The sequence below is a fragment of the Piliocolobus tephrosceles genome, chromosome 6, assembly GCF_002776525.5.
Source record: "Piliocolobus tephrosceles isolate RC106 chromosome 6, ASM277652v3, whole genome shotgun sequence".
Classification (NCBI taxonomy): domain Eukaryota; kingdom Metazoa; phylum Chordata; class Mammalia; order Primates; family Cercopithecidae; genus Piliocolobus; species Piliocolobus tephrosceles.
In genome coordinates this window covers 51,793,809-51,817,349 of record NC_045439.1, presented here as the reverse complement: position 1 = coordinate 51,817,349, position 23,541 = coordinate 51,793,809, and the positions used below count along the sequence as shown (strand labels likewise).

General features: G+C 34.2%; 1 protein-coding gene across 12 annotated transcripts in view; it reads left to right on the top strand.

The window, feature by feature from the left end:
• The window catches only part of KTN1 (kinectin 1), a 103,683-nt gene that overhangs the window by 59,370 nt on the left and 20,772 nt on the right, over positions 1 to 23,541 (top strand). For 10 of the 12 annotated variants that reach the window (XM_023231241.1, XM_023231175.1, XM_023231218.1 and 7 more), the window contains 19 exons: positions 215 to 305; positions 681 to 749; positions 1,214 to 1,251; positions 1,410 to 1,491; positions 1,973 to 2,041; positions 7,134 to 7,168; positions 7,866 to 7,956; positions 8,637 to 8,705; positions 9,637 to 9,674; positions 10,192 to 10,282; positions 10,431 to 10,499; positions 11,758 to 11,795; positions 12,704 to 12,794; positions 12,871 to 12,939; positions 13,407 to 13,444; positions 15,886 to 15,976; positions 18,381 to 18,449; positions 19,498 to 19,535; positions 21,323 to 21,413. In XM_023231241.1, the coding sequence (XP_023087009.1) occupies positions 215 to 305; positions 681 to 749; positions 1,214 to 1,251; positions 1,410 to 1,491; positions 1,973 to 2,041; positions 7,134 to 7,168; positions 7,866 to 7,956; positions 8,637 to 8,705; positions 9,637 to 9,674; positions 10,192 to 10,282; positions 10,431 to 10,499; positions 11,758 to 11,795; positions 12,704 to 12,794; positions 12,871 to 12,939; positions 13,407 to 13,444; positions 15,886 to 15,976; positions 18,381 to 18,449; positions 19,498 to 19,535; positions 21,323 to 21,413 (1,267 nt within the window). The remainder of the gene's footprint in view (positions 1 to 214; positions 306 to 680; positions 750 to 1,213; positions 1,252 to 1,409; positions 1,492 to 1,972; positions 2,042 to 7,133; positions 7,169 to 7,865; positions 7,957 to 8,636; positions 8,706 to 9,636; positions 9,675 to 10,191; positions 10,283 to 10,430; positions 10,500 to 11,757; positions 11,796 to 12,703; positions 12,795 to 12,870; positions 12,940 to 13,406; positions 13,445 to 15,885; positions 15,977 to 18,380; positions 18,450 to 19,497; positions 19,536 to 21,322; positions 21,414 to 23,541) is intronic. The other 2 variants (XM_023231225.1, XM_023231187.1) reach the window with 1 other exon arrangement.

Here is a 23,541-nt window from a genome sequence, read left to right as displayed (position 1 = left end):
TAACCTCTTTTATTTTGAGTTTTAAAATAGGGTTATGTATTTTAAGGAGTTATAGTAATGTGTATGACAGTTGTTAGTAAACTGAAAGGGGCTATAGAAATGGAAGGTATATGAGAACTACTGAAGTCAAGATGACGCTTTTTAAGGCTTCAAATCCTTTTGATTTGTGACTTCTGAATGTTTATTTAATGTACAAATGTCTTTCCTTCTAAAGGATTGCAGAAAAGGATAAGCAGATAAAACAGACTGAAGATTCTTTAGCAAATGAACGTGATCATTTAACAAGTAAAGAAGAGGAACTTAAGGTATCGTAATTTGTATCAATGGCTGCAATATTTTACAGGACTGAAATTTAAATTACTTTTATCCACATAATCAGTAAGTGTATATGAAGAATGGAAAATAGTCTAGAGTTCATTTGAAATAACTATTTTTCTAAACTACAAAATCCTCTAGCTCTCTATGAGGAAAAATTCAGAGGGCTTCTCTTGCGATATAATGTACAATAATTTACAATAGTTTGATAGGACTATGCTAAATAACAGGAATTGGTGGTTTCTCTTTATTTAGGAAGTTTTGTAAGTTGAGACATTTGCTTAACTCTTCTGTAGAAAAGATGCTTTACAAACTTTAAAATCAGTTGTATTAAATATTTTAAATGCTATTTTTCCTTGTTCTAGGATATACAGAATATGAATTTCTTATTAAAAGCTGAAGTGCAGAAATTACAGGCCTTGGCAAATGAGCAGGTAGATCTTTATTGCTTTAGAGCATTGACCTCAGAATTTCAGTTTGTGTATTTTTATTTTCATTGGTATTGTGAGCCCCAATTTGATTGTGTAAGTAAAAAATATGATGGTTTCTTATCTTTGGCTGCATGATTTGATGTTACTATTTTTATGTTGAAATAAATGTTTGATCCAATGAATTGATCACTTCAAGATATCACAGGAGGCAGTTAAAATGATCTTACTATGCTGATTTGTTTGAGTGTTTTATTTGAGCCATTTAATTCAAAAAAGATACACCTTTTACTAGGATAAAAGTGAGAAGTAAAAAATATCAAACAGCAAAACATGTTACAGAAATGTATGGTATTGCTGTAACTTCAAATATATGGAACTATAACTTTTTAATATGTAAAAATTAGTGAAAAAATAGTTTTGAGTACTTCTTGAGAAGTGATACCATTTTCTTCTCATTCCACACACAGGCTGCTGCTGCACATGAATTGGAGAAGATGCAACAAAGGTGACTAAAGTGTTGTACATCTAGTCATTCATACGTTTATGTTTAAGTATAATTGTTGCAGAAAATGTTGCTACTTATAATTGATAGTTGTGCCCATAATTCCTGTAGATTTTCTGAATGTATGAGGTATTTTAATTTACTTTTTTTCACCCTTATAGTGTTTATGTTAAAGATGATAAAATAAGATTGCTGGAAGAGCAACTACAACATGAAATTTCAAACAAAATGGAAGAATTTAAGGTGTGTGATTAAGCTTGTAAACTCAGGTTTCTTAGAACAACCTTGCATACTTTTCAGTTGAGTGATTCCAGAAATACTACATTTTATGTGAAGTCACTCTGAAACAGTGTTTCTGTAGTTCATTAGGGGACTTATGCAAACCATGAGTTTTATCATTTTTCCTCTAGATTATCTGTTCTTTTAGTAGAGCTTAGAGATTTATTTTGCTCCCCCCCAACCTTTTCTCAGCTGATAGTTTCTATTTGGGACTGTCTTATTTGTCTCCACTGTTGCTGTAGTTCTAGTTTCTGGTCATGGCCAACCAAGTGCTAGGGTGCATCTCTGTGTCCAGTGAAATTTGAATTATGTCAGTGTATAATTGACCTGTCACTTTGAGTACTGAAAGCCGAGATAAAAGTTTGATTGTTCAAAAACCCATTCAAATGATTGCTTTTTTACCTTTTTTCTTAATAAAACAGTAAATTGAGATTCTTTCTTCCAGATTCTAAATGACCAGAACAAAGCATTAAAATTAGAAGTTCAGAAGCTACAGACTCTTGTTTCTGAACAGGTATGGTTTTTCCTAAATTACAAAGTAGAAACACTTGATATATAACAAGATCTGGTTCTTCTTATTTAAGTACCAAAAGACTAATTGAGAAATTTTGCTTAAGCTTGGATATGTCTGTTATTGCCTTTCTATTCATCCTGTGTCTAAATTAAGGACATTTTTTCTTCCTGAGATGAAGTGTATGCCAATCTGCTCAAAAGCACATTCCAGAAAAACAAAAAGGTAAAATAGGATATGCATAAAAAGAATTTAAGCCATTTTGATACATTTGACTCTCAGAATAAATGTCCTGCCTTAGACTTGGAACCTTAGCTTTTTCTTTTAGGGAGCATGGTATCTTTAAAGGTTGAAACTTATTACTAGCACTTAAAAGCAGTGTGATGTTGATCAAATAGCTTAACCTTTGTGACACCTCTCATTCCAAGCCTTTCACGTGGAGATTATATTTACACTATAACGTTGTTAGATTTGAAAGGAGAAGCTTATGTATCATGCTTAGCCTAGTGCTTTGTTTATGGCAGGTATCTAAACCTTAATTCTTTTCCCTTAGAGTATTTATTTTATCCATCTCATCTCCATCCGCTGCCACCATCACTGTTCATTTCGTATTTATAGCAAGGCATCAAAACTATAGCAGCTTTGAGTAAGCATGGTTCCATAAATTAGAGCCCAGTGGTATCTGTTCTCTGCCTATTCCTAAGTGCTGCCTTCATACTCTCTCTTACGTAGCTCTTACAATTACAGTTTATTAATAAAACACGAACTCTTGGTGACACATTAGAAGGTTTGCATTTGTTCCTAATACTAAGTTTTTGAATTGTACTTTTATTGGAAGCTGAAATGTAAAGCTGTTGCAAATGATAGCACTTCTTTTTAGTGAATTCTTGCGTTCTTTCATTTATTTTAAAATTCACGTTTATGCAGATATTGAGCTGGTGTAAGTAACTGTGCCTCTGTAAGTATTTTATTAACTTGTCAAGAAATAATCCCTTTATTTTACCTCTGCATATGATATTAAGTGCATTATTACATAGTCTTACTATGTACTTTGTATTTGCTTTACCCTTGTAAAGTAAAAGTAATAGAGGAGAAAATGCTGAAGGGATGATATTTAGTTTAAATGGCATTTAAGGCTTATTCTTTTTTTTTTTTTTTTCTTGAGACAATCTTCCTCTGTTGCCAAGCCTGGAGTTCAGTAGCACCATCTTGGCCCACTGTATCCTCCGCCTCCCAGGTTCAAGCCATTCTTATCCCTCAGCCTCCTGAGTAGCTGGGACTACAGACACGTGCCACCATTCTCGGCTAATTTTTGTATTTTTAGCAGAGACGGGGTTTCGCAATATTAGCCAGGCTGGTCTTGAACTCCTGGCCTTAAGTGATCTGCCTGCCTTGGCCTCCCGAAGTGCTGGGATTACATATGTGAGCCACTGTGCCCAGCTAAGGCTTATTCTTGTCTTATTTCCTTTTCTGGTATAGCTTACAAAAGATATGATATCAATTATAAGATTTCTCCCCCCCCCCCACCATCTCTGAAATATGAATGTATCTTGTAGTCTCTGGTTACAGTTTAGTTGTTTAGTTGGCAACATTTTAAATTTTTACTGTTAAATAGCAGTGGTGAGATATAACATTGGTGACTTGGATTAGATGTAATAGATTTTTGTGTGTGTGTTCTTACTTGAAACAGCAGAGTATATAGTTTCTGTGTATTAGTTACCAGAGATTTTTGAAATGCTGATATCAGTGTATGAAGTTTTAACCTTTCTAAAATTAACTTCATGGAGGTAAAACAGATGCTTAGAAACTTCTGAATCTGTCCTAGAATTCTTGTATTCTAGTAGTATCCAGGTGCTGGCGACTCTTATTTAAACAGAAAACTTCTGTACTTTACTAAAAGTGGTATTTTCCATCATTAGATAAAAGTAAAACCACCAGCCTTAAATTTTTGTTTTCCTTTAAAGTCATGTAATACCTTGAGAAATGCCATTGTAATAACCTTACGTTAAATTCCCAATCATTCATGAAAGTTAATATTATTGCTATCTTATTAAGTCAGCCTTTTATTATAAGATTTCTGCGTACTTTTAGATGTTCTGTTAAAGTGACAACTTTTAGTATGAGATGTGCTTTTGATAGGAAGAATAATTAACAATTCACAGGATAAAATTTTATAGCCACATTTTTTGATTTATTTAAAAGAATTATTTGATAAAGGGGAAACTTATTTTGTGATACTAATTTAAGATCTGCTGCCGGGTAATTCTTAAGAGTTGTTCTGACTCTGAAAGCTTTTTATTAATAGGCTAGAAAGCATATGACTGAGGTTTTGGTTATAGTTGTGACTTCTTTCATTTTGGCAAAGAATCATCTTTGTGGCTTTTCCTCTAGTTGTTTTCATTGTTGCTAGTGAAAGAAGAGAAAAGATGGGTATAATCTTAATTTCTGTCATTTCCACTTTTCTTTAACCCCTTTCTATCCCTCAGTCAGAATTCCAAGTGACAGTTGAGAGATTGAACAGTTTGGTTATGTAAAAATTTCAGTCCTTTTACTCCATGGATTTTTATTCTGGAGGAAAAGATTGAGCTTATGAAAGCAGAAACCAATAATGGTGCCAAGTTGTTGTTTCTTCAGGTGTGGGAAGCAGAAAGACAGCAGGTACCAAGTAAGGTAACCTGTTGATACCCTAAAGGAGAGAAGGCTGCATTTGGATTTAGGCTTGCAGATGGTCAGATAATGCAAATAAATCACTTACTAATATTTCATTAACTCAGAATAAGACTTTTTTTTTTTTTAATGAGCGAGAGCACATCCTGAGTTTTAGTGAAGGAGCAGCATGACTTATTTATTCTTACTCCAGTAGATTTTTAAGATTCAGTGGTCAAGATTATTAAGTAAAAATTATAGGAAGTTTCTTCTTTTTGCTCTGCTGCCTTGTTAAATTGTATTGCAGAAGAATTTATTGTATATGGTATAGTTTTGGAAATCATCTAGGGTGGAAACAGTAGGATGGGATTAAACCAATAAAGTATGAAGTGAGGTAAAAATGTTGGAGGAGATGCAAACTAAGCTGGGTCAGTTTTATGCAGTAGAGTATTTGATGAGCTGAAGACCAAGAATTTCTAAACTGTAACTTCATTAAAATTCAGTTCATCAAATACTTATTTACTAGTTGAGTATATACTAGGTACTTATCTACATGCTGAGCCTACAGAGATGAATGAGACTTGATTCCTGCCTTCCTAATATGGAGATAGATGTGTTAAACAGAAAATTATGGTGAATGGAATTTTGGAACTGCATATACAGGTTTAGAGGAAGAGATAATGCATTCTATTAATATTTGAAGGAGGTGGGGAGGTAACACAGGGAACAACTAAACCTGATTTTGAAAAATGAGCATGAATTTGCCAAAGAGCTAAGAGGCAATCCAGGCTGAGGGAATACAACGTTCAAAGACATGACAGTGTGGCCAGATTGGCATATTCAGAGTGTTGCTATATTGCAGAAGTACAAAATACAGGAAGGATGTAAGGAGTAGGGAAAGATTTGCTAAGACCTAATTATGAAGGGCTTTTGTATGCTGTGTGAGGACCATGAACCTGATGTAGCATGTGGGTAAGCCACTAAAGGGTGTTGGAAGGATAAATGAGCATTTAGCCTAACATTTTAGAAAGAAGACTCTGGTAGGTAGGACTGACTAAAGGTACAGTACAGTAAATGGTTAAGGTGCAGGTAACTTAGACTTAATAGTGGTATATCTTTTTCTGAGATGGCATTCATTGAAAATAAATATGGACAAAAACCATCTTCATGAATGATTTAAAGGCTTAATGTATGATTTGTTTTTCATAGTATGAACCTGATTTAATGTACTTTTGACAACAACTATTTCCCTTCTGATGTTTGGATTATTTTTTCCCATTGGGAACTTTTTTCCTGTGCCTTCTACAAAACAATTCTTACGAACTAGAAGCAGGGAGAAGAATTAGGGTATTATGATATTTGAGATGAGTAAGCTGAGGGCCTAAACTTAGGCATTAAAGAGAAGGGTTTAATTTCATAAGTATGTACAGAGTGGAATTTTAGACCTTGGATAGGGCAATGGAAAAATTAATACTATTTGTGAAAAATGATTGTAATAAGATTGGGAAAAACAAAAAAAAAAGATTGGGAAAAAAGAAACTAGCAAGATTGGGAAAGGGGCGCACAGAAGAGAATGTTCTAGGAGAAAGACGGTAAATCTTATTGGTCAGGCTGCTTGGCTATCTGAAGATACGGGAATACTGAGGGAGAAATCCCACTTTGGATATAAGATAAATTTTAACATTGGGGACTTCTGTGTGTACCGGGGAATGCCAGGAGAAGTTTCAAAGGGGATTCACCTTACATGTCATGTTCTAATGCTTTATGAAGAATGTATTCCTGTTGCTTTTGCAGTTTACAATCAGTTTTAAAACATTTTATATCTTGATCTGGTTAGTAGTTACATAGTATCTATCTAACAAAATTCACTGAGCTGTAAACAGGATTTGTGCACTTGTCTGTGTAAATGTTACACCTTAGTATAGAAAAAAAAATCAAATCAATTAAAAGAGCCCCTGTTTGCCTGCCTTTCTCTTTTTCTTTTCTTTCTTTTCCATTCTTTTCCTTTTCCTTTTCCTTTTCTTTCTTTTTCTTTCTTTGTTTTTCTTTTTTCTTTCTTTTCTCTCTTTTCTTTCTCTTTTTTTTGGATTTGCAAGATCTTAGAGTCTGGATTCTTTGTATTTGAAGAATTGAATTAATGTAAAGGAAGTGAGGCAAGTTGTCTTAAGGTTACCTTTTCTAGTGATTAAGATTTTCTTCATAAGATACTAATTCATTTTGCCAGCCCATTTTATACTACTGCTTTTTCTGTGTCTCTTGTGTAAATGTATCTCTTTGTTTTGTTTTCTGAATTCTTTAATTATCAAGTCTTCAATAATTATCAAGTTATTGTCCTAAATTTTGTATCTATTTAATAACCCTAAACAGTTTTCACAAAATTATATTTCTTATCTGGTTTTTCTTTATGCAAATTTGGTAAAGTTAAACTTTTTGGTGATTTTTATTTTAGCCTAATAAAGATGTTGTGGAACAAATGGAAAAATGGTAAGAGTTTAGTTTTCTTTTTGTATTTTGATGAGTTACTTCTACCAAATTAACTACATTAATCATATTTTTAAAATTCTCTTTAAACTTTGTAATGGAAGAAAATGTGGTTTACTGTTGATTTGGGATTACATTACCGTTTGTGGGTTTCATGTGTGGCAGTAATTTTACTTGTTGAGGCTAGCATGTAAGCATGAATTACTTGGGTACATTTTACTTGTAAAGAGGACATATCCTGAGACCATGATCAACCATCCCTAGGAACCTTTCTAGAATTAAGTTTATAAGAAATGATGGACAAAGGTTGATCCACTTAAAATGATTAGAAATAATACCATTAACTGGCTGGGCACAGTGGCTTACACCTGTAATCCCAGCACTTTGGGAGGCTGAGGCGGGTGGATCACCTGAAGTCAGGGGTTCAAAACCAACCTGGCCAACATGGCAAACCCCGTCTTTACCAAATATACAAAATTAGCCAGGCGTGGTGGCGCATGCCTGTAATCCCAGCTACTTGGGGGGCTGAGGCAGGAGAATCCCTTGAACCTGGGAGGCAGAGATTGCAGTGAGCTGAAATCGCGCCATTGTACTCCAGCCTGGGCAGCAAGAGCGAAACTCCGTCTCAAAACAAGAGAAGAAATAATATCATTAACCTTGAAAAATAGTTAATACATGTGTTATAAACTTATAATTTCAGCATTCAAGAAAAAGATGAGAAGTTAAAGACTGTAGAAGAATTACTTGAAACTGGACTTATTCAGGTGGCAACTAAAGAAGAGGAGCTGAATGTAAAGCATTTTGTAGTTTTTTTTCCTTGCATTTATTCAGTGACATAAAAGGATTTCACTGTAATTTGTGTAAGGTTTTCCCCATAGATCTTAAACTTAATAGTACCTCTCACATTTTATAAATTTATATAATGCTTTTTTATTAAAGATTTTTTTAGAAGTTAGTAATGCATAATTGTAACATTGACTGCCTTAATGAGGTAGATACTATTGTTATAGTTTGTCAGTTTTCCCACTTGCACCCTTGTCCAAATTATAACCAAATGATAACTAGCAGACTTAATTCATGAAATGGTATTGGAGGCCAGAGAAGAGATTGCCATCCTATTTTATGGTTGTCATTAGCTTTAACTAACTTGATTGGGAAAAGGTTGCTGGAAGAAGTAAGTTAAAAGATGTATTTGAATTTAGGGAGAGGAGTAACTTAACTAACAAGTGGTATACTATATTTTTGAGGTTGTTCAGATATAAGTAGAAATATATGTGGGTGTAATTGAATTAAAAATTCATTTGGGTAGCTATTGAAGTTACAGAATTATAGACATGGAAAAAAGTGAGAGTTTTGGGCCTTCCAGAGTGGAAAAGAAGCAGCTAAAGAAATGAGAAGCTAATGTATTTTGAAGCTAGCTATATTTTTTCAGAAAATAAAAGCATGTTTTGCTTATGTGTCTTTGAAAAAGGCAATAAGAACAGAAAATTCATCTCTGACAAAAGAAGTTCAAGACTTAAAAGCCAAGCAAAATGATCAGGTAATGTAGTACATTTTTACAACTGTTCTTTGTCTCTGTGTTTTTTGTTTGTTTGTTTGTTTTTTTGCTTGTTTTTTTAAATTAAACGGGGTCTTGCTCTTTTGCCCAGGCTGGAGTGCAGTGGTACAATCATAACTCACCATAACTTCGAACTCCTGGGCTCATGTGGTAGCTCCTCGCTCAGTCTTCTAAGTAGCTAGGACTATAGGCTCATGCCACGATGCTCAGCTAACTTTTATTTTATTTTTTGTAGAGATGGGGTCTGGACATGTTGTCCAGACTGGTCACAAATTCCTGGCCTCAAGCGGTCCTCCCACTTTAGGTTCCTAAAGTGTTGGGATTATAGGCATGAGGCACTGTGCCCAGCCCATTCTCTTTTAAACAGGGGGCAAACTGTTGCATAAAAACAAACCTGTTGTTTGTTTCTCTTCCTCCAGGTTGGAATTTGTCAATTATAGTTTTAATTTATGAATGATAATCAGTAATAGAGACTGCAATTTATATAATACTGATTGTATGCCAGGTACTGTGATGAATACTCCAGATAGGGTGCCATTGCCTTTTACTAGAGTGATAAAAAGGTTCTGAGTATACAAATATAAAGTAAGACTCTAGTAAAAGAGGCTGCCTGAAATTAGACAGTTTCTTAGTTGTATTTTCTCTATGGTTGGAATTATTGATTAAATAATGTTAACATTTATCTAATGATTTTTTTTCTTTTGACATATTTATAAGTGGCCTTAAAGCTGCCTATTTTCAAAATGCTATTTATTGTCATTATTATGACATTAAAAACGTCTCGAAAGAATGCCTGGGCTTTTCCTGTTTGGATTTTGATTGTAGTGGAAAATCTAAGGATAATGTGCATTTCTATTTCTGACCCATTTCTATTTTGAATAAGTTACTAAGTAGGATACTTTCCTATTTCCAGGTTTCTTTTGCATCTTTAGTTGAAGAACTTAAGAAAGTGTAAGTGATAACATTATTATAAACTGGTTTTTCTTCTTTGGTCCATTTTTTGTGTGTGTGTGCTCAGAAATCTAGTTTTATTGTGCAATTGGGACAGCTGATGTATGTTTAACTTTCACTCTAGAATGTTTCTTAATGGAATAAGAGAACTTAGCTGTGCTTTCCCAAATTCAGTATTATAATAATAATTAACACAAAACAAAACAAAACCTATTTCCAGAGGATGGGAGTCAGTATAGTTGAATGGAACTTGATTTACCCGTGTTCCTCAGGGTATAAATCTTATATTTTTGATGTACTTTTGAAGCACTTAACTGACTTCTTGTGTGCATAGGCTTCAGCTGTCTGTTAGGAGGAGCTTTATATTAGCCCTGGCTCTTCTACAAAGACGTGTTGCTATTTTATTTAAATTGGGAGAGGGTTGATTTGGAGAGCCATTTCATTATTTGCTGCTATTTTTATATCTTGATGGGTCTGGTGATTTCTAATCAAATTATACTGCATTTCTTTATTGAAGGATCCACGAGAAAGATGGAAAGATCAAGTCTGTAGAAGAGCTTCTGGAGGCAGAACTGCTCAAAGTTGCTAACAAGGAGAAAACTGTTCAGGTATTGGGAGACAGAGAACTGTGTTTTATGTTTTTGTTTATCAACTTTAGTTAATATCATTTAATTTCATGTGTTTGTCTGTGCTTTGCATTTTATGTCAATTTCTGTGTTTCCATTGTCCAATCTTGTCTGTTTTGTCATTGTCAAGGATTTGAAACAGGAAATAAAGGCTCTAAAAGAAGAAATAGGAAATGTCCAGCTTGAAAAGGCTCAACAGGTAAAAATCCCAGAGCCATAGCATGACAGATTTATTAGTTATGTGTTATTTATGAGCTATTTGATTTTTTTTCTTGTTACTCAGAAAAAACTTTTAGTAGTATGCTGTAAGTATATTGGGTTATGTGCCTTTAATTTTATTTTTTGCCTGATTTAAGAAAGTGTTCTTGATATTTTAATCTACATATCTTAAAAATTTTAACTGTTAATGGTTATTTTCTAGAACATTTTTTGTGTTAATGTTTCATTTTAGTTTGCCAATTAAAAATGAAACATGAAACACTTAGGCAATTTTTTAAATCCTCCCCACCCCTTTTAAAAGAAAACTGCATGGACCAAAATGTTATTTGAATATACATTGCTCGACCTCTGCCTTAGAACAAAGTACAAGTTTCATTGGGATTTCAGACGTAGATGTGATTACTGGAAATTGATGAGTTTTGCTGATTTTAATCTGATAAGGCTTCCTTGAAAAAATGGTGAGATTTCATTGAAGAGATGATTCATTCATCTCATAGATTCATTCGGCAATATTTATTGTCAAAGCAGTTCTCGTCAAAGCACTGTACTCATGATTGGTGGATCACTAGCTAGTGATTGGAGATAATGTGTTGAGCGAAACAGGTAGGATGAAAAGATCCTACTTTTCTAGTATAGATTGAGAGTTCAGGAAAGTCTCCTCCCAAGGAACTGACATCTAAGCCAAGAATCTGAAGGGCCTGTGAGAAGAGAGTGGAGGATAAAAGGTATTATCAGACTGTGTATGATTAAGAAAAAATTAAAAAAGGACATCATAGAGTACTGTTGAGTAATTGGCCTTGAAAACTGGGATGGAGAAGAGCTCTGATAATGGTAGGGAGGTGTGTGGAGAGTTAATATTCTACTTTTTCACAACTGTAGAAGTATGGCTGATCTGAGTGCAGTGGTATTTACAACTGATTGATCCCAACCAGTTAGAGATTTCTTTATTCCTTCTCCATCCCACTGCTTCACTTGACTAGCCTCAAGAAAAAAAGCATCACGTTAATTAGACTTATTATTCATAACTATTTTCCTTGTCCCTCCCCCTTATTTTTAGTTTATTAATTTTTGTGTTATTGGAGTCAAGAGGAGGTAAACTCAAAACACCTCTCATTTTGTCATGAAAAATTTAGCTAGTTTCTTTGTAATTTGAAATGTACACATTAGAGAGACTTATAAAGCTTAATAAGTTAAATCGAAAGGATTATTAATAGATTTTTCTGTCCTTTGTATTTCAGTTATCTATCACTTCCCAAGTTCAGGAGCTTCAGAACTTGTAAGTACCATTTATCTCATTTCCTTTTACTATTTCTTTTTCATGAGTTAAATAGAAGTATAATGAAAATTATAGCTTCTTGATTTCAAGTGGTGTTTTAGAAAATACAAAAATACTAATTATCTCAAAATTCCTAAGGGCCCTAAGTTTCTTATTTGGCTTTAACGTGTAAGTTATTTTGTGGGAAGGAGGTAAGAAGTCTTTTCATGATTTATAATCTGAATATAACTCCAAATTGAGATGTTGCTCTTTGCCTGTTTTAGTAGCCATGTGAAATTGGTATCTTTCACATCCAGAACAGTCGTAGTAAGTTTTCCAAATTTGTTTGTATAGACTTAAACAAGGTGATACAGGGTAGAGGTAGAACTAAAATAACTTACTCATATCTGGATATTCAGTGATAGAATGGTTTTCCTTAATCATCCTGTACTTCCTGATTTGATTGTCTCCAAAATCTTATATGCTTTTTTTTTTTTTTTTGAGATGGAGTCTTGCTCTGTTGCCCAGGCTGGAGTGCAGTGGTGCGATCTTGGCTCACTGCAAGCTTCACTTCCCGGGTTCAAGTGATTGTCTTGCCTCAGCCTCCTGAGTAGCTAGTACTACAGGCATGCATCTCCACGCCTGGCTAATTTTTTTGTATTTTTGGTAGAGACAGGGTTTCACCGTGTTAGCCAGGATGGTCTTGATCTCCTGACCTCATGGTCCGCATGCCTCGGCCTTCTATAGTATTGGGATTACAGGCTTGAGCCACCATGCCCAGCCTTGTATGCCTTTATACTTGATAAGTTTGTTTATTTTAATCAGCTGGACTGTGAATACTACCCAAAATATACTTTTTTCAGTGTCTTAAGATTTTTGCTTTTTATGGTCATGTAACATTTTCATTTAGAGTTCTGATTTATTATCAGATTAAAAGGAAAAGAGGAACAGATGAATACCATGAAGGCTGTTTTAGAAGAGAAAGAAAAAGACTTAGCCAATACAGGGAAGTGGTTACAGGTGAGAAGTTAAAAACAATAAAAAATAGCCTTTTTATACTTGACTATCAATTTAATTTACACCTATTCTTTTTAAGGATCTTCAAGAAGAAAATGAATCTTTAAAAGCACATGTTCAGGAAGTAGCACAACATAACTTGAAAGAGGTATAGTATAAACAAATTACCAGCATGTTACATAAGGAATGAGAAATCTTTGTTTAAGGTATTAGAAAGTCAAGATGTTAATATGTTCTGAGTTTCTTTGCCAGAAAAATTATGTTGTACCATGGTTCTGTTGTTGTTTAAATAAGTTAACTTTTATTTCTGGCAAATCATACTTAACTGCTTAATCTGTCAACCTGAGCCTACAAGCATTTCCTTATCTCTGCCTTTTCAAATAGACTCTTATCTCATTCTTAACTGTCTGTTTAAAGTATTAGTCTTTAATCTTTTAAGAAATAAGTATTAAAAATTGTTTAGTAAAACTCGTTCTGTCCTTTATAAATGGCCCAATCTTAAATTTACTGCACGTAATTATGTTTTTGTTTTTACTGGTGGGTGATTCTATATATATGTCGTAGCACTTTTTTTTTCTCCAATGTTAGCATTAAAAATATGATTCTGTTTCTCAGGTCTCTTCTGCGTCACAGTTTGAAGAACTTGAGATTGTGTAAGTATGCTCTAAGACAGCATTTTGAAGAGAAGCAAACATCTCATTATTTTCCAGAGTGTGTTCGAATATAATGATGGGTTTCCTGTACATGATTAACTTTATGGTTAAGTGGAAATTATAATCCAGAGGCAAATAGGCTGAGTCTCTGTTGGGTAAAATAAAGGTTATTTAAATGCTTTCAGATACCTGGATTCTTTATCCTTTCCAAATCCATCAAACCCGTTTTTTCAGTTATTCTTTCTGCAAATATAGACTGGTTTTAAGTTATTTTTTAAAACGAAGTATGCAATTATTATAGAGATTAAACTTATTTCAAATGAAAATTAGTATTTGAAAGTGTTAGTAACATCTCTGAATTATCCAGAAGATAATTTTAGCCATAATCTTGATAATGAATTTTAAACCTTTCTATAATTTTAATTTATTTATAGGGAAAATGGAACTTGTCATCCTGTGCTGAATAGGAAAAGTACTGAATCTAGTCAGCATAAGAGGCATCAGTTTTTGTAGATATTAATCTTAAAAAATGTTTTATTCTAGAGAGTCTGTTGTCTTAAGCTACAGCAGGTTACAGTGGTGAGGAAGGGTATCTGGACCTGATCTTTTTGGCCCCCTTTAAAATTGCTCTTAACAAATTTTTCTTGGTGATACCATTACTCTTTATTGATACTTGTTTTAAAGAAGTGTTCCCTTTTAAACTGTCAAGATATTGAGTATATGTATTAGGTTATTATCTTTTTAAAAACAAGGAAGATTACTCTGTTTTTGGAAGATTGCTAATTTGTACAATGATTGTCTTTTGGCTGTTGTGTAACTGTCAAGGTGCTTATCTCTTATTTGCTTGGAAAGCTTAGGGCAGCATTTCTGGCCTATTTATAGGGATATGTAGACCATTAAAGTAGGTAATTTTAGGTATATTTCTGCCTTACATTTTTTTTTTTTGCCATTTTCTTTTTTAAATTAATAGATTTTATTTTTTGTGGTGGAGCAGTTTTTATATTTATAGGAAAAAATGAGAGAAATACAGTTTCCATATACTGTTCCCAATTCTCCCTACTGTTAACATCTTGGATTAGCATGGTACATTTGTTACAACTGATGAGCCAGTAGCAGTATATTGTTATCATTGTTATTAACTGAAGTTCATAGTTTCCATTAGGATCACTCTCTGTGGGTTTTAACCAACGTATAATGACATGTATCCATCATTACAGTATCATACAAAACAGTTTTACTGCCTTAAAAATCTCCTGTGTTTTACCTGTGCATCCCTCCCTCCCTTCCTCCATACCTCTGCAGCACCCCCCCAACCAATGACCTTACTGTCTTCAGAGTTTTACCTTTTCCAGAATATCATAGTTGAAATCATACAGTATATGGCTTTTCTGGATTGGCTCTTTTCTCTTTTTTTGGGACAGAGTCTTTCTCTGTGGCCCAGGCTGGAGTACATGGAATGCAGAGGTGTGATCATGGCTCACTGCAGCCAGGACATCCTGGGCTCAAGTGATCCTCTCACCTCAGCCTTTTGAGTAGCTGGGACTACAGGCACATGCCACCATGCCTGGCTAATTTTTTAGACACAGGGTGTCCCTGTGTTGCCCAGGCTGGTCTTGATATCCTGGACTTGAGTCATCCTCCCACCTTGGCCTCCCAAAATGCTGGGATTACAGGCGTGAGCCACCATGCTCAGCCTTGGATTGGCTTCTTTTACTTAGCAATAAATATTTAAGTTTTTTCCTTTTTATATAGCTCACTCTTCATGAATGCTGTTTTGTCATTTTTTTCATATAGATTTATAAGCATCTTGAAATTCTAGATCAAGGTGTGGTAAAAATAAGTGTTCAGCTCAACGAATACTTAAGACTCTTTCTGGCATTGGGGAATACTGAAATGGATAAGATTTCCTATCCCGAGGAAACCGTTAAACAGATCATTTTGATGGTGGTGTTATGCTATAGGTCTATTGCTTAGGATGACCAGGGCAATTGACATTCACTTGGGCTAGATAAAGATTTACATCTGCATTGTGTAAGGGAAAAACAGATTAAATTATCCATAGCATCTCTTCAGTACAAAGGTTATATACATATTTCATAATTTCCAGGGTCAACAAATTATGGCTAAGATTCTTAGGGCAAAATTCCTTGCTTTTTAAGTGGTAATATTTGCAATGATGAGATAAAATATAGTTTTGTTCTTAGTTTTTGTTTTAGAGTTTCTTCCTAGATAAAGCCACATTTGCTTAAGAAATGTTAAGTATGACTGAGTAAATGATCCTAGAAATATCTTTTAAAACAAACTTCTAAGTTGATATAATATGGGGGAAAAAAAGCCGGTTTGTATTGTTTCTGCCATCTTTTTTATTAGGGGTGATATTGGAGTCTGGTTTTCCTTTTTTATGTACTTTAGTAAATGTAGATCTTTGTAAAAAATTCTAGGTTGAAAGAAAAGGAAAATGAATTGAAGAGGGTAGAAGCCATGCTAAAAGAGAGGGAGAGTGATCTTTCTAGCAAAACAAAGCTGTTACAGGTGAATATGGTGACTTAAAATTAATTATTTTGTAAATTATTGTCTTTGCATGCTTTAAAGTAATTTTTAACTGCTGCCAAAAAATAGAGTACAGAATGAATCTCCCTCCCACCCAGATACTAGGTCTCATTATTGGCATATTTTTTGAGTAAGTACCCATGCATAAAATGTGTGTGTGTATGTATACTTGTTTATAAAATACTCTGTTGAACTATACTAACTTGTGTATTTTGCTTCCTTCACAATTAACAGTGTTTTCAAGATCTTTCCATATAAAGCACATTTCTGCCCTAACTTTTAATAGTTTTATGATACTGGATGATTATATCATCATCTTCTATTTTTATTTTTGAGACAGAGTCTCGCTGTGTTGCTCAGGCTGGAGTACAGTGGCATGATCTCGGTTCACTGCAATCTCTGCCTCCTGGATTCAAGCAGTTCTCCTGCCTCAGCCTCCAGAGTAGCTGGGACTACAGGTGTGCACCACTATGCCCAGCTACTTTTTGTATTTTTTGGTAGAGATGGGGTTTCAACATGTTGGCCAGGCTGGTCTCAAACTCCTGACCTCAGGTGATCTGCCCGCCTCGGCCTCCCAAAGTGCTGGGATTATAGGTGTGAGCCACCATACCCAGCATATATCATTTATATAACCAATCCCAGTTGATGGATACCTAGATTATTTAGGGCTGTTTTTTTTCTGCATAAACAATGCAGTAGTGAATATCCTTGTACACGTTTTGAATAGTGTATCTGTATCCTAGAAGTGAAATTCTGGATCAAGGCTTATGTTGGTTTTTTGTTTGTTGAAAGAGATAGTTAAATAGAAAATCAGTATCTTCTCACCTTCATGCAGTTAGTATTCAAATTACTTACAGAACATTGATTTGAAGTGGTAGCAAATTTGTAGATGCCTACATTGTCTTGGATTAATCTTGCTCACATTACATGCTTCAAGGTTTGAGTCTGTCACATTCCTTCTCCCTCTCATGTAGGTTCAATTTAAATTTTGTTAGACAGTGCTAAATAGACCTCCAAAAGTGTTTTTACTAATTGACACTCTCACCAACTAAGGGCCATTTCCCCTTCTTCCTTTCCAACATTGACAAGGGTAAAAATATTTGATATTATACTTGAAAGATGGTAAGATTATTTTTAATTTGCATTTGATTGTGAGAGAAGTTAAGCATTTTTCATATGTTCAAGCCATTTTTATATGAATTGTCCTTTAATTTTTCCCACCTTTTTTCCACTGGGTTGACTCTTTTACTGATTTGTAAGTCTTTTTTATGTAATAAAGGAAATTAAATAACCTTTTGTTATTATACGAGGTGATTTATTTTCCCCATTTTTTCTTCTGACTTGATTTGTGAAGGGGAAAAACCTTTTTGGGAAATTTGAAACTTTTATGTACTCAAATATAAGTAATTTCCGGAGTTTTAAGTCTTGGGAAGAAAGATGTCTCGCTACGATCATAAAAATATACTCATCTGGGTGTGGTAGTTCACACTAGTAATCCCACCCAGCACTTTGGGAGGCCGTGGCAGGTGGATCTCTTGAGGTCAGAGGTTTGAGACCAAACATGGCCAACATGATGAAACCCCGACTCTACTAAAATAATATAAAAATTAGCCAGGCATGGTGGCAGGTGCCTGTAGTCCCAGCTACTCGGGAAGCTGAGACAGGATAATCACTTGAACCCGGGATACAGAGGCTGCAGTGAGCTATGATTGCAACACTGCACTCCAGCCTGGGTGACACAGTGAGACTCCATCTTAAAAAAAAAAAAAAAAATATATATATATATATATATATTTTCTTCTAATATGTTTATAATTCTTTTTGTTTGTTTAGCTTATTTCATGTAACTTATATCAGTAAGCTGTAACAATAACATTGTAACCATTAAAAAGAGAAGACTAGCCACATTGTTAAATAATCCATCATAACAATAGTGATTCTGTTACCCAGGGGACATTTGTCAATATCTGAAGACATTTTTGGGTGTCACAGCTAGGGCAGGGGGGCTGGGGCATCTAGTGGATGGGTGCCATGGATGCTTCTAAATGTCCGGCAGTGCATAGGATAAACCCCCACAGCAAAGAAAAATATCAAGCCCAAAATGTTACTGGAGTTGAGGTTGATTTGAAATGTCACTTCATACTAAATTCTTAGAGCTATTTGGGTATATTTCTGGATTCTATTTTGTTCCAATGAGACATGCAAACTCTGCTGCTAGTACTAATATAAATACTCTATATGTTTTAATATAGAGCTTATTACACACTTTAAAATTATTGCTCTTTTGGAATTTTTCTAGCTTGTATGATCTGTTTCTAGTTTGTATGATCTAAGTTTATGTGGAAAAAAATGTTTAGATACTGATGTTTAATTTTTATTTAATTAGGATGTACAAGATGAAAACAAATTGTTTAAGTCCCAAATTGAGCAGCTTAAACAACAAAACTACCAACAGGTAGGTACTATTAGATGTCTTGCCTTTTACTTAGGTGGCAAAAAAATTATATAACCAGTGACGTATAAGTATTTTTGCCATTTCTGCATTTTTATTGAGAATAAAGTATTTTATTTATGTTTATCAAAATTTATGTAAAAAAGCAACCTGCTATATCATATCCAAAGTAAAACAAATCTATAATTTATAATGTATACACAAATATTATTATTGCCTGTACTCCAGCTCTGTTTTGTATCTCTGTGTGTTTTCTGATCCTAGAATTCTTAGCAAGTCAGTTTAAATACTGTAATGGTTGGCTTAAAGATGTGTGTACACACTGTATCTCCCCTCTTCCCAAATGAAACATTGGTAACTGGAGAGAAACTAACAAATGTATCATAAGCAATAGTGTACTACTATTTAAAAGAGGTTTTCAAGTTACAATTCTGCTTGGTAAGAACAAAAATGTGTTTTTATAAAAGATGCTACCCAAAATAGCCTTTAAATAAATTTATGAATGTATATGGATAGACTTGATAGTATTTTGAGAAACAAATGGAGTCCTTGCAAACAAGAAGCTTGAGAGATTATTATCACTAAGGAATAAATACCATATATGAAGGGCTGTGTACCTTTGCATGTTGATGTATAATTAACTTTTTGTTAAACGTGAGGAAACATAACTTAGTATTTCCTTTGATTTCATTTCTGGTATTTTTTTTTTTTAACTTGGAAGCTTAACATTTTTATGTAGTCAAATATGAGTTGTGCAGTTTGAAAATTTAAGGTATGCTTCCATACACATAGTGGGAAATTGATAAATACTTACTAAATGAAGAGTTTAAGTATGTTGTGACAGTAAAGATTGGATTTAGCATTCAATACATTTTACAGATTTGTACATGTTTTTATTAAAATTACTTGATTAAAGTCAGGGTGACTTTTATATGAAATATATGCTATTTTTCCTTTTGTTGTTTTCTTAGTTTATATCTGAGAAAAGCTCCAGTGTTTTTAAGTCTCCTGAAAAGTTTCGTGTTGAAATAACATTTAACTCTTTTGATAGGCATCTTCTTTTCCCCCTCATGAAGAGTTATTAAAAGTGTAAGTAATAAGTTTGATTCACAGTATATAAAGTAGTGACTATTTTTATGTGATAAACCATTCTCAAATAAGCAGTTTAGTGTAACTTCAAATGGCACCTGATTTTTACAGTTCTATTTGGATATCTTGAATTACAGTTTGGAGTTGAGTGGTACCTTTGGCTAAGATGCTTTTTTTATAGTATTTGGATTTGAATATTTTGTTGAGGGAGATGTTTGTTTTTGTTTTTTTAGGCGTTCAGATAAAGTTAAACTATACTTTGCAGGGTTTTCTAAATCACCTTCTGTTATCTCAATTATCTTACTGGGTCTTCTTCTAGGTGTGATTGTGTAATTGAATGATGCAAATTTTGGCTTAGCTTCATTTTTTAAAGAAATTTTAGGTTAGATGTGGTAGCTCACGCCTGTAATCCCAGCACTTGGGGAGACTGAGGCGGGAGGATTGCTGAGCCCAGGGGTTTGAGATCAGCCTGGGCAACATAGTCAGACCTCGTCTCTACAAAAAATTTAGAAATTCCGGGTGTGGTGGCATGCACCTGTGGTCCCAACTACTCCAGAGGCTGAAGTGGGAGGATCTTTTGAGCCCAGGAAGTTCACACCATTGCACTCCAGCCTGGCACCAAGAAAAAAATATATATATGTAGTCTTTATGATTGTCTTTCTTAAGGAGATTTTTTTTTAACTGATACATTTTTCTTGTTAGCCTGTAATTTTCTCTGTGAGGCTACATTTAAGGTCATTTCACATAAGTTAGTGTGTTTCAACATGTTAAAATGTCAACCACATTAAGTATATTAATAGATGATGTAAGTGATCTATCATCGGGAATATTGTTAATTTTTTTTTTTTTTAAATAATCTAAATGTTTTTCCATCTTGGTTTACAGAGTTACTTGTTTACTAGGTTAGAATTATTGACTGTTAAATCGAGTCTTGAGTTTGACTATATAGAGCAAAAAGGTTGGCAAACATTTTCTGTGAAGGCCTTGATAGCATTTTAGGCCTGTGGGACACATAGGTCTGTTTTATACATGTGTATATATATGTGTATATGTGTGTACATGTATAAATAAAACAACACTTTAAAAATGTAGAAACAGCTCTTAGTTCGAGGACCTACAGAAACAGACTGTGGAGTGGGCCCATAGCCTTAGTTTGCCAGCTTCTTATATAGACACTGATTCTCAGCGAAGAGCTATTTGTTATTTAACTTTCTACTCCAGCCACTCTCAACTGTAACAGAATCAAATTATGAATCTTTGCCATTGCATTCTGCGTTTCTGGGAAACAGTAGCAGAAAAAAACATGAATGCTGAGATTGGTATGAAAATGGCAAGAAAACACAGAGCTCACTTTAATATTATACTTTTGTTGTGGGTTAGCCATTTAAAGTTATAACTGATTTCATTGCCCTCTGGGACGAAAAATATTTAAGGGACTGCTTCTACATCCGTTTTAACTCCTCTGAAAATAGCTACTGTGTACTGACCCAAGTAAAAACATAAATAGCTACAACAGTTAATATATTCCTAAACTGTTTCTTAGGGAATGAGATTTCTCTTTAGCACAAGCCTAAGCGTACCATATTAGGTATAAAAACTTAGAATCATTTCTGAAATTTATAGGATGGGCTTTCTATGTTAAACAGTAGGTAGACTCTTTAATGTACTTTTCAAGGTACCATTTCTTGGTATTCTTATTTTGTAGTAACAAATGTTGATAGGTAGGGATCTGAGTTGTATTACTGTTTTCCTAAAATCTTGCTACACGTATTCATGTTCTGGTTTAGAATTTCAGAAAGAGAGAAAGAAATAAGTGGTCTCTGGAATGAGTTAGATTCTTTGAAGGATGCAGTTGAACACCAAAGGAAGAAAAACAATGTAAGTAAATCTTAATCAGAATGAAGCTTTTCTTTTTATTACTTTAACACTGAAATATGGTCCAGGAATTTTTTTTTTTAATCTACTTTTACTTTAGATTTCTTAATCTTTGTGAGAAAGTACTATTTTCTGTGTGTAGTTTTTTCAGGGGGTGGGGCATTATTGGAGAACAGTTTTTTAAAAATAAATGAAAAGACGAGTTCTTATTCTTATAAATATTTAAATGTTGAAGTTATAATTATTACACCTTTAGTTATTTTTAAAAACTAAAAGTGCAGTTGACTTTTTGTTGAACTTTTATTTGGAAAACATGTTTTTCAGCTTGGTATTTTAAAATCAAAGGTATTTCCTCTTAGATTGGGCTGGGCTTTTTGTAAACTGAAAGTAATACCAGTATTCAAACCCAGTATACTCAGTAATGAGGTCTTTTGAAAGCCTTCTGGTTTTTTTTTTTTTTTTTTTTTTTTTAAGACAGGGTCTTCCTCTGTCGCCTAGGCTGAAAGTAGCATGAACTCGGCTTACTGCAACCTCTGCCTCCTGGGTTCAGGTGATTCTCCTGCCTCACCCTCCCGAGTAGCTGGAATTACAGGTGTGCACCGCCACACCCAGCTAATTTTTTTTGTATTTTTAGTAGAGATAGGGTTTTACCATGTTGGCCAGGCTGGTCTCGAACTCCTGACCTCAAGTGATCCACCAACCTCGGCCTCCCAAAGTGCTGGGATTATAGGTATGAGCCATGGCACCTGGCCAGAACCTCTCATTTTTAACTGAGAGGTGGTTCCAATTTTGGTAATTAAGTGTGTTAGAGGCTATAGAACCTAACTATGTTTATACTAGAAAGGGGAAGGATGGTGCTTTCAGAAATACGAATCCTAATAACTTACTGAGTAGACAAATAATGAATTTTGTAGAATTTCTTAAACTTTCTCATACCAGAGGGCAACACCTATAAGTAGAGTCCAAGCATTCTTGCTAGAGAAGAAATTTTTGTACACCGTAGTGTGATTGCTAACACTTGAGCAAGGGTAAACTGTTACTGAAATCTAAGGGAGTATTGCTAGTAAATGGATGTGTGTTTTCTGTTTTTCAAAGTTTGCATTAAATTGTTAATTTAACAAGTTGACATTTTCTTGTACCCCTGAGTTTGTCAAAATTAGGTACATGAGTTGCCGCTTATGTGTTGGTATAACAGTACTAACAGCATTGATTAGCCACAAAGCTTGAGGTGAACTTGCCAATATACTGCTAACATCTTAACTGTGTTTTATTATTGGGATTCTGAGATAAGGAGGGCATGGTAATGCAGCAGCAGCAGCATCAGCAGCAGCAGCGCTGGAGACATTGAACCCTTGTGAAAAGAGCCAGGACACTGGAGGCCAGCAGATAGCAGTGTCAGTCTTTCCTTTTAGTTCTGCCACTTCATTTTCTCTGTGTCCTTGGCTCAGTTTCCTAACTTACTTGAGCTGTGGTTTCCCTATCTATAGAATGGGAATAAATACTTCATGCTGTTGTTGTAACGATGAGAATTTGTGAACTGCCAAATAGAGTGGTTGGCATATATTAAGTAATAAATGGTGATTATTGGCTTTTTATTTTTTGTTGTTGGTTTTTATCTGTTTAGATTTCTCATTCTGGAAAAAAGACTGAAATATAGAAGATTATATTTATATTTGTGAATGAAATGCTGTTAAAATCCAGATCTCTCAATTTTTAATAACCTCTGTCTTCTCCAAGAGAATCTATTTTATAGCCTTCCAGCCTTCCCCTTTGCTTTGATCAACTAGCTCATACAATTCTTGTAAGGTTGTTTTGTGGCATGAATGTTAGGCCATGCCAAGAAAGACATAGAACACAGTGGGTTACTATGGGATTCCTAGGTAGATTTGAAACATGTTAATTGTATTAAAACATAGAGAAAAAAATGTTACACTGCAGTGGAAAGTCCTATGAGTGTTATTGGGCCTTGTTTAAACATCACATGAAAAGCTTTTTGTAATACTTCTATATTTGCTCTGTCTTTAATCTTCTAATATTCAATGTACCTGAAATCATGTATGTATTCTGGTTTGTGTCTTTACTTTTGAATGCTTTCTTCTTTGTCACATGTGCATAGTAGTTATTTTAAAAT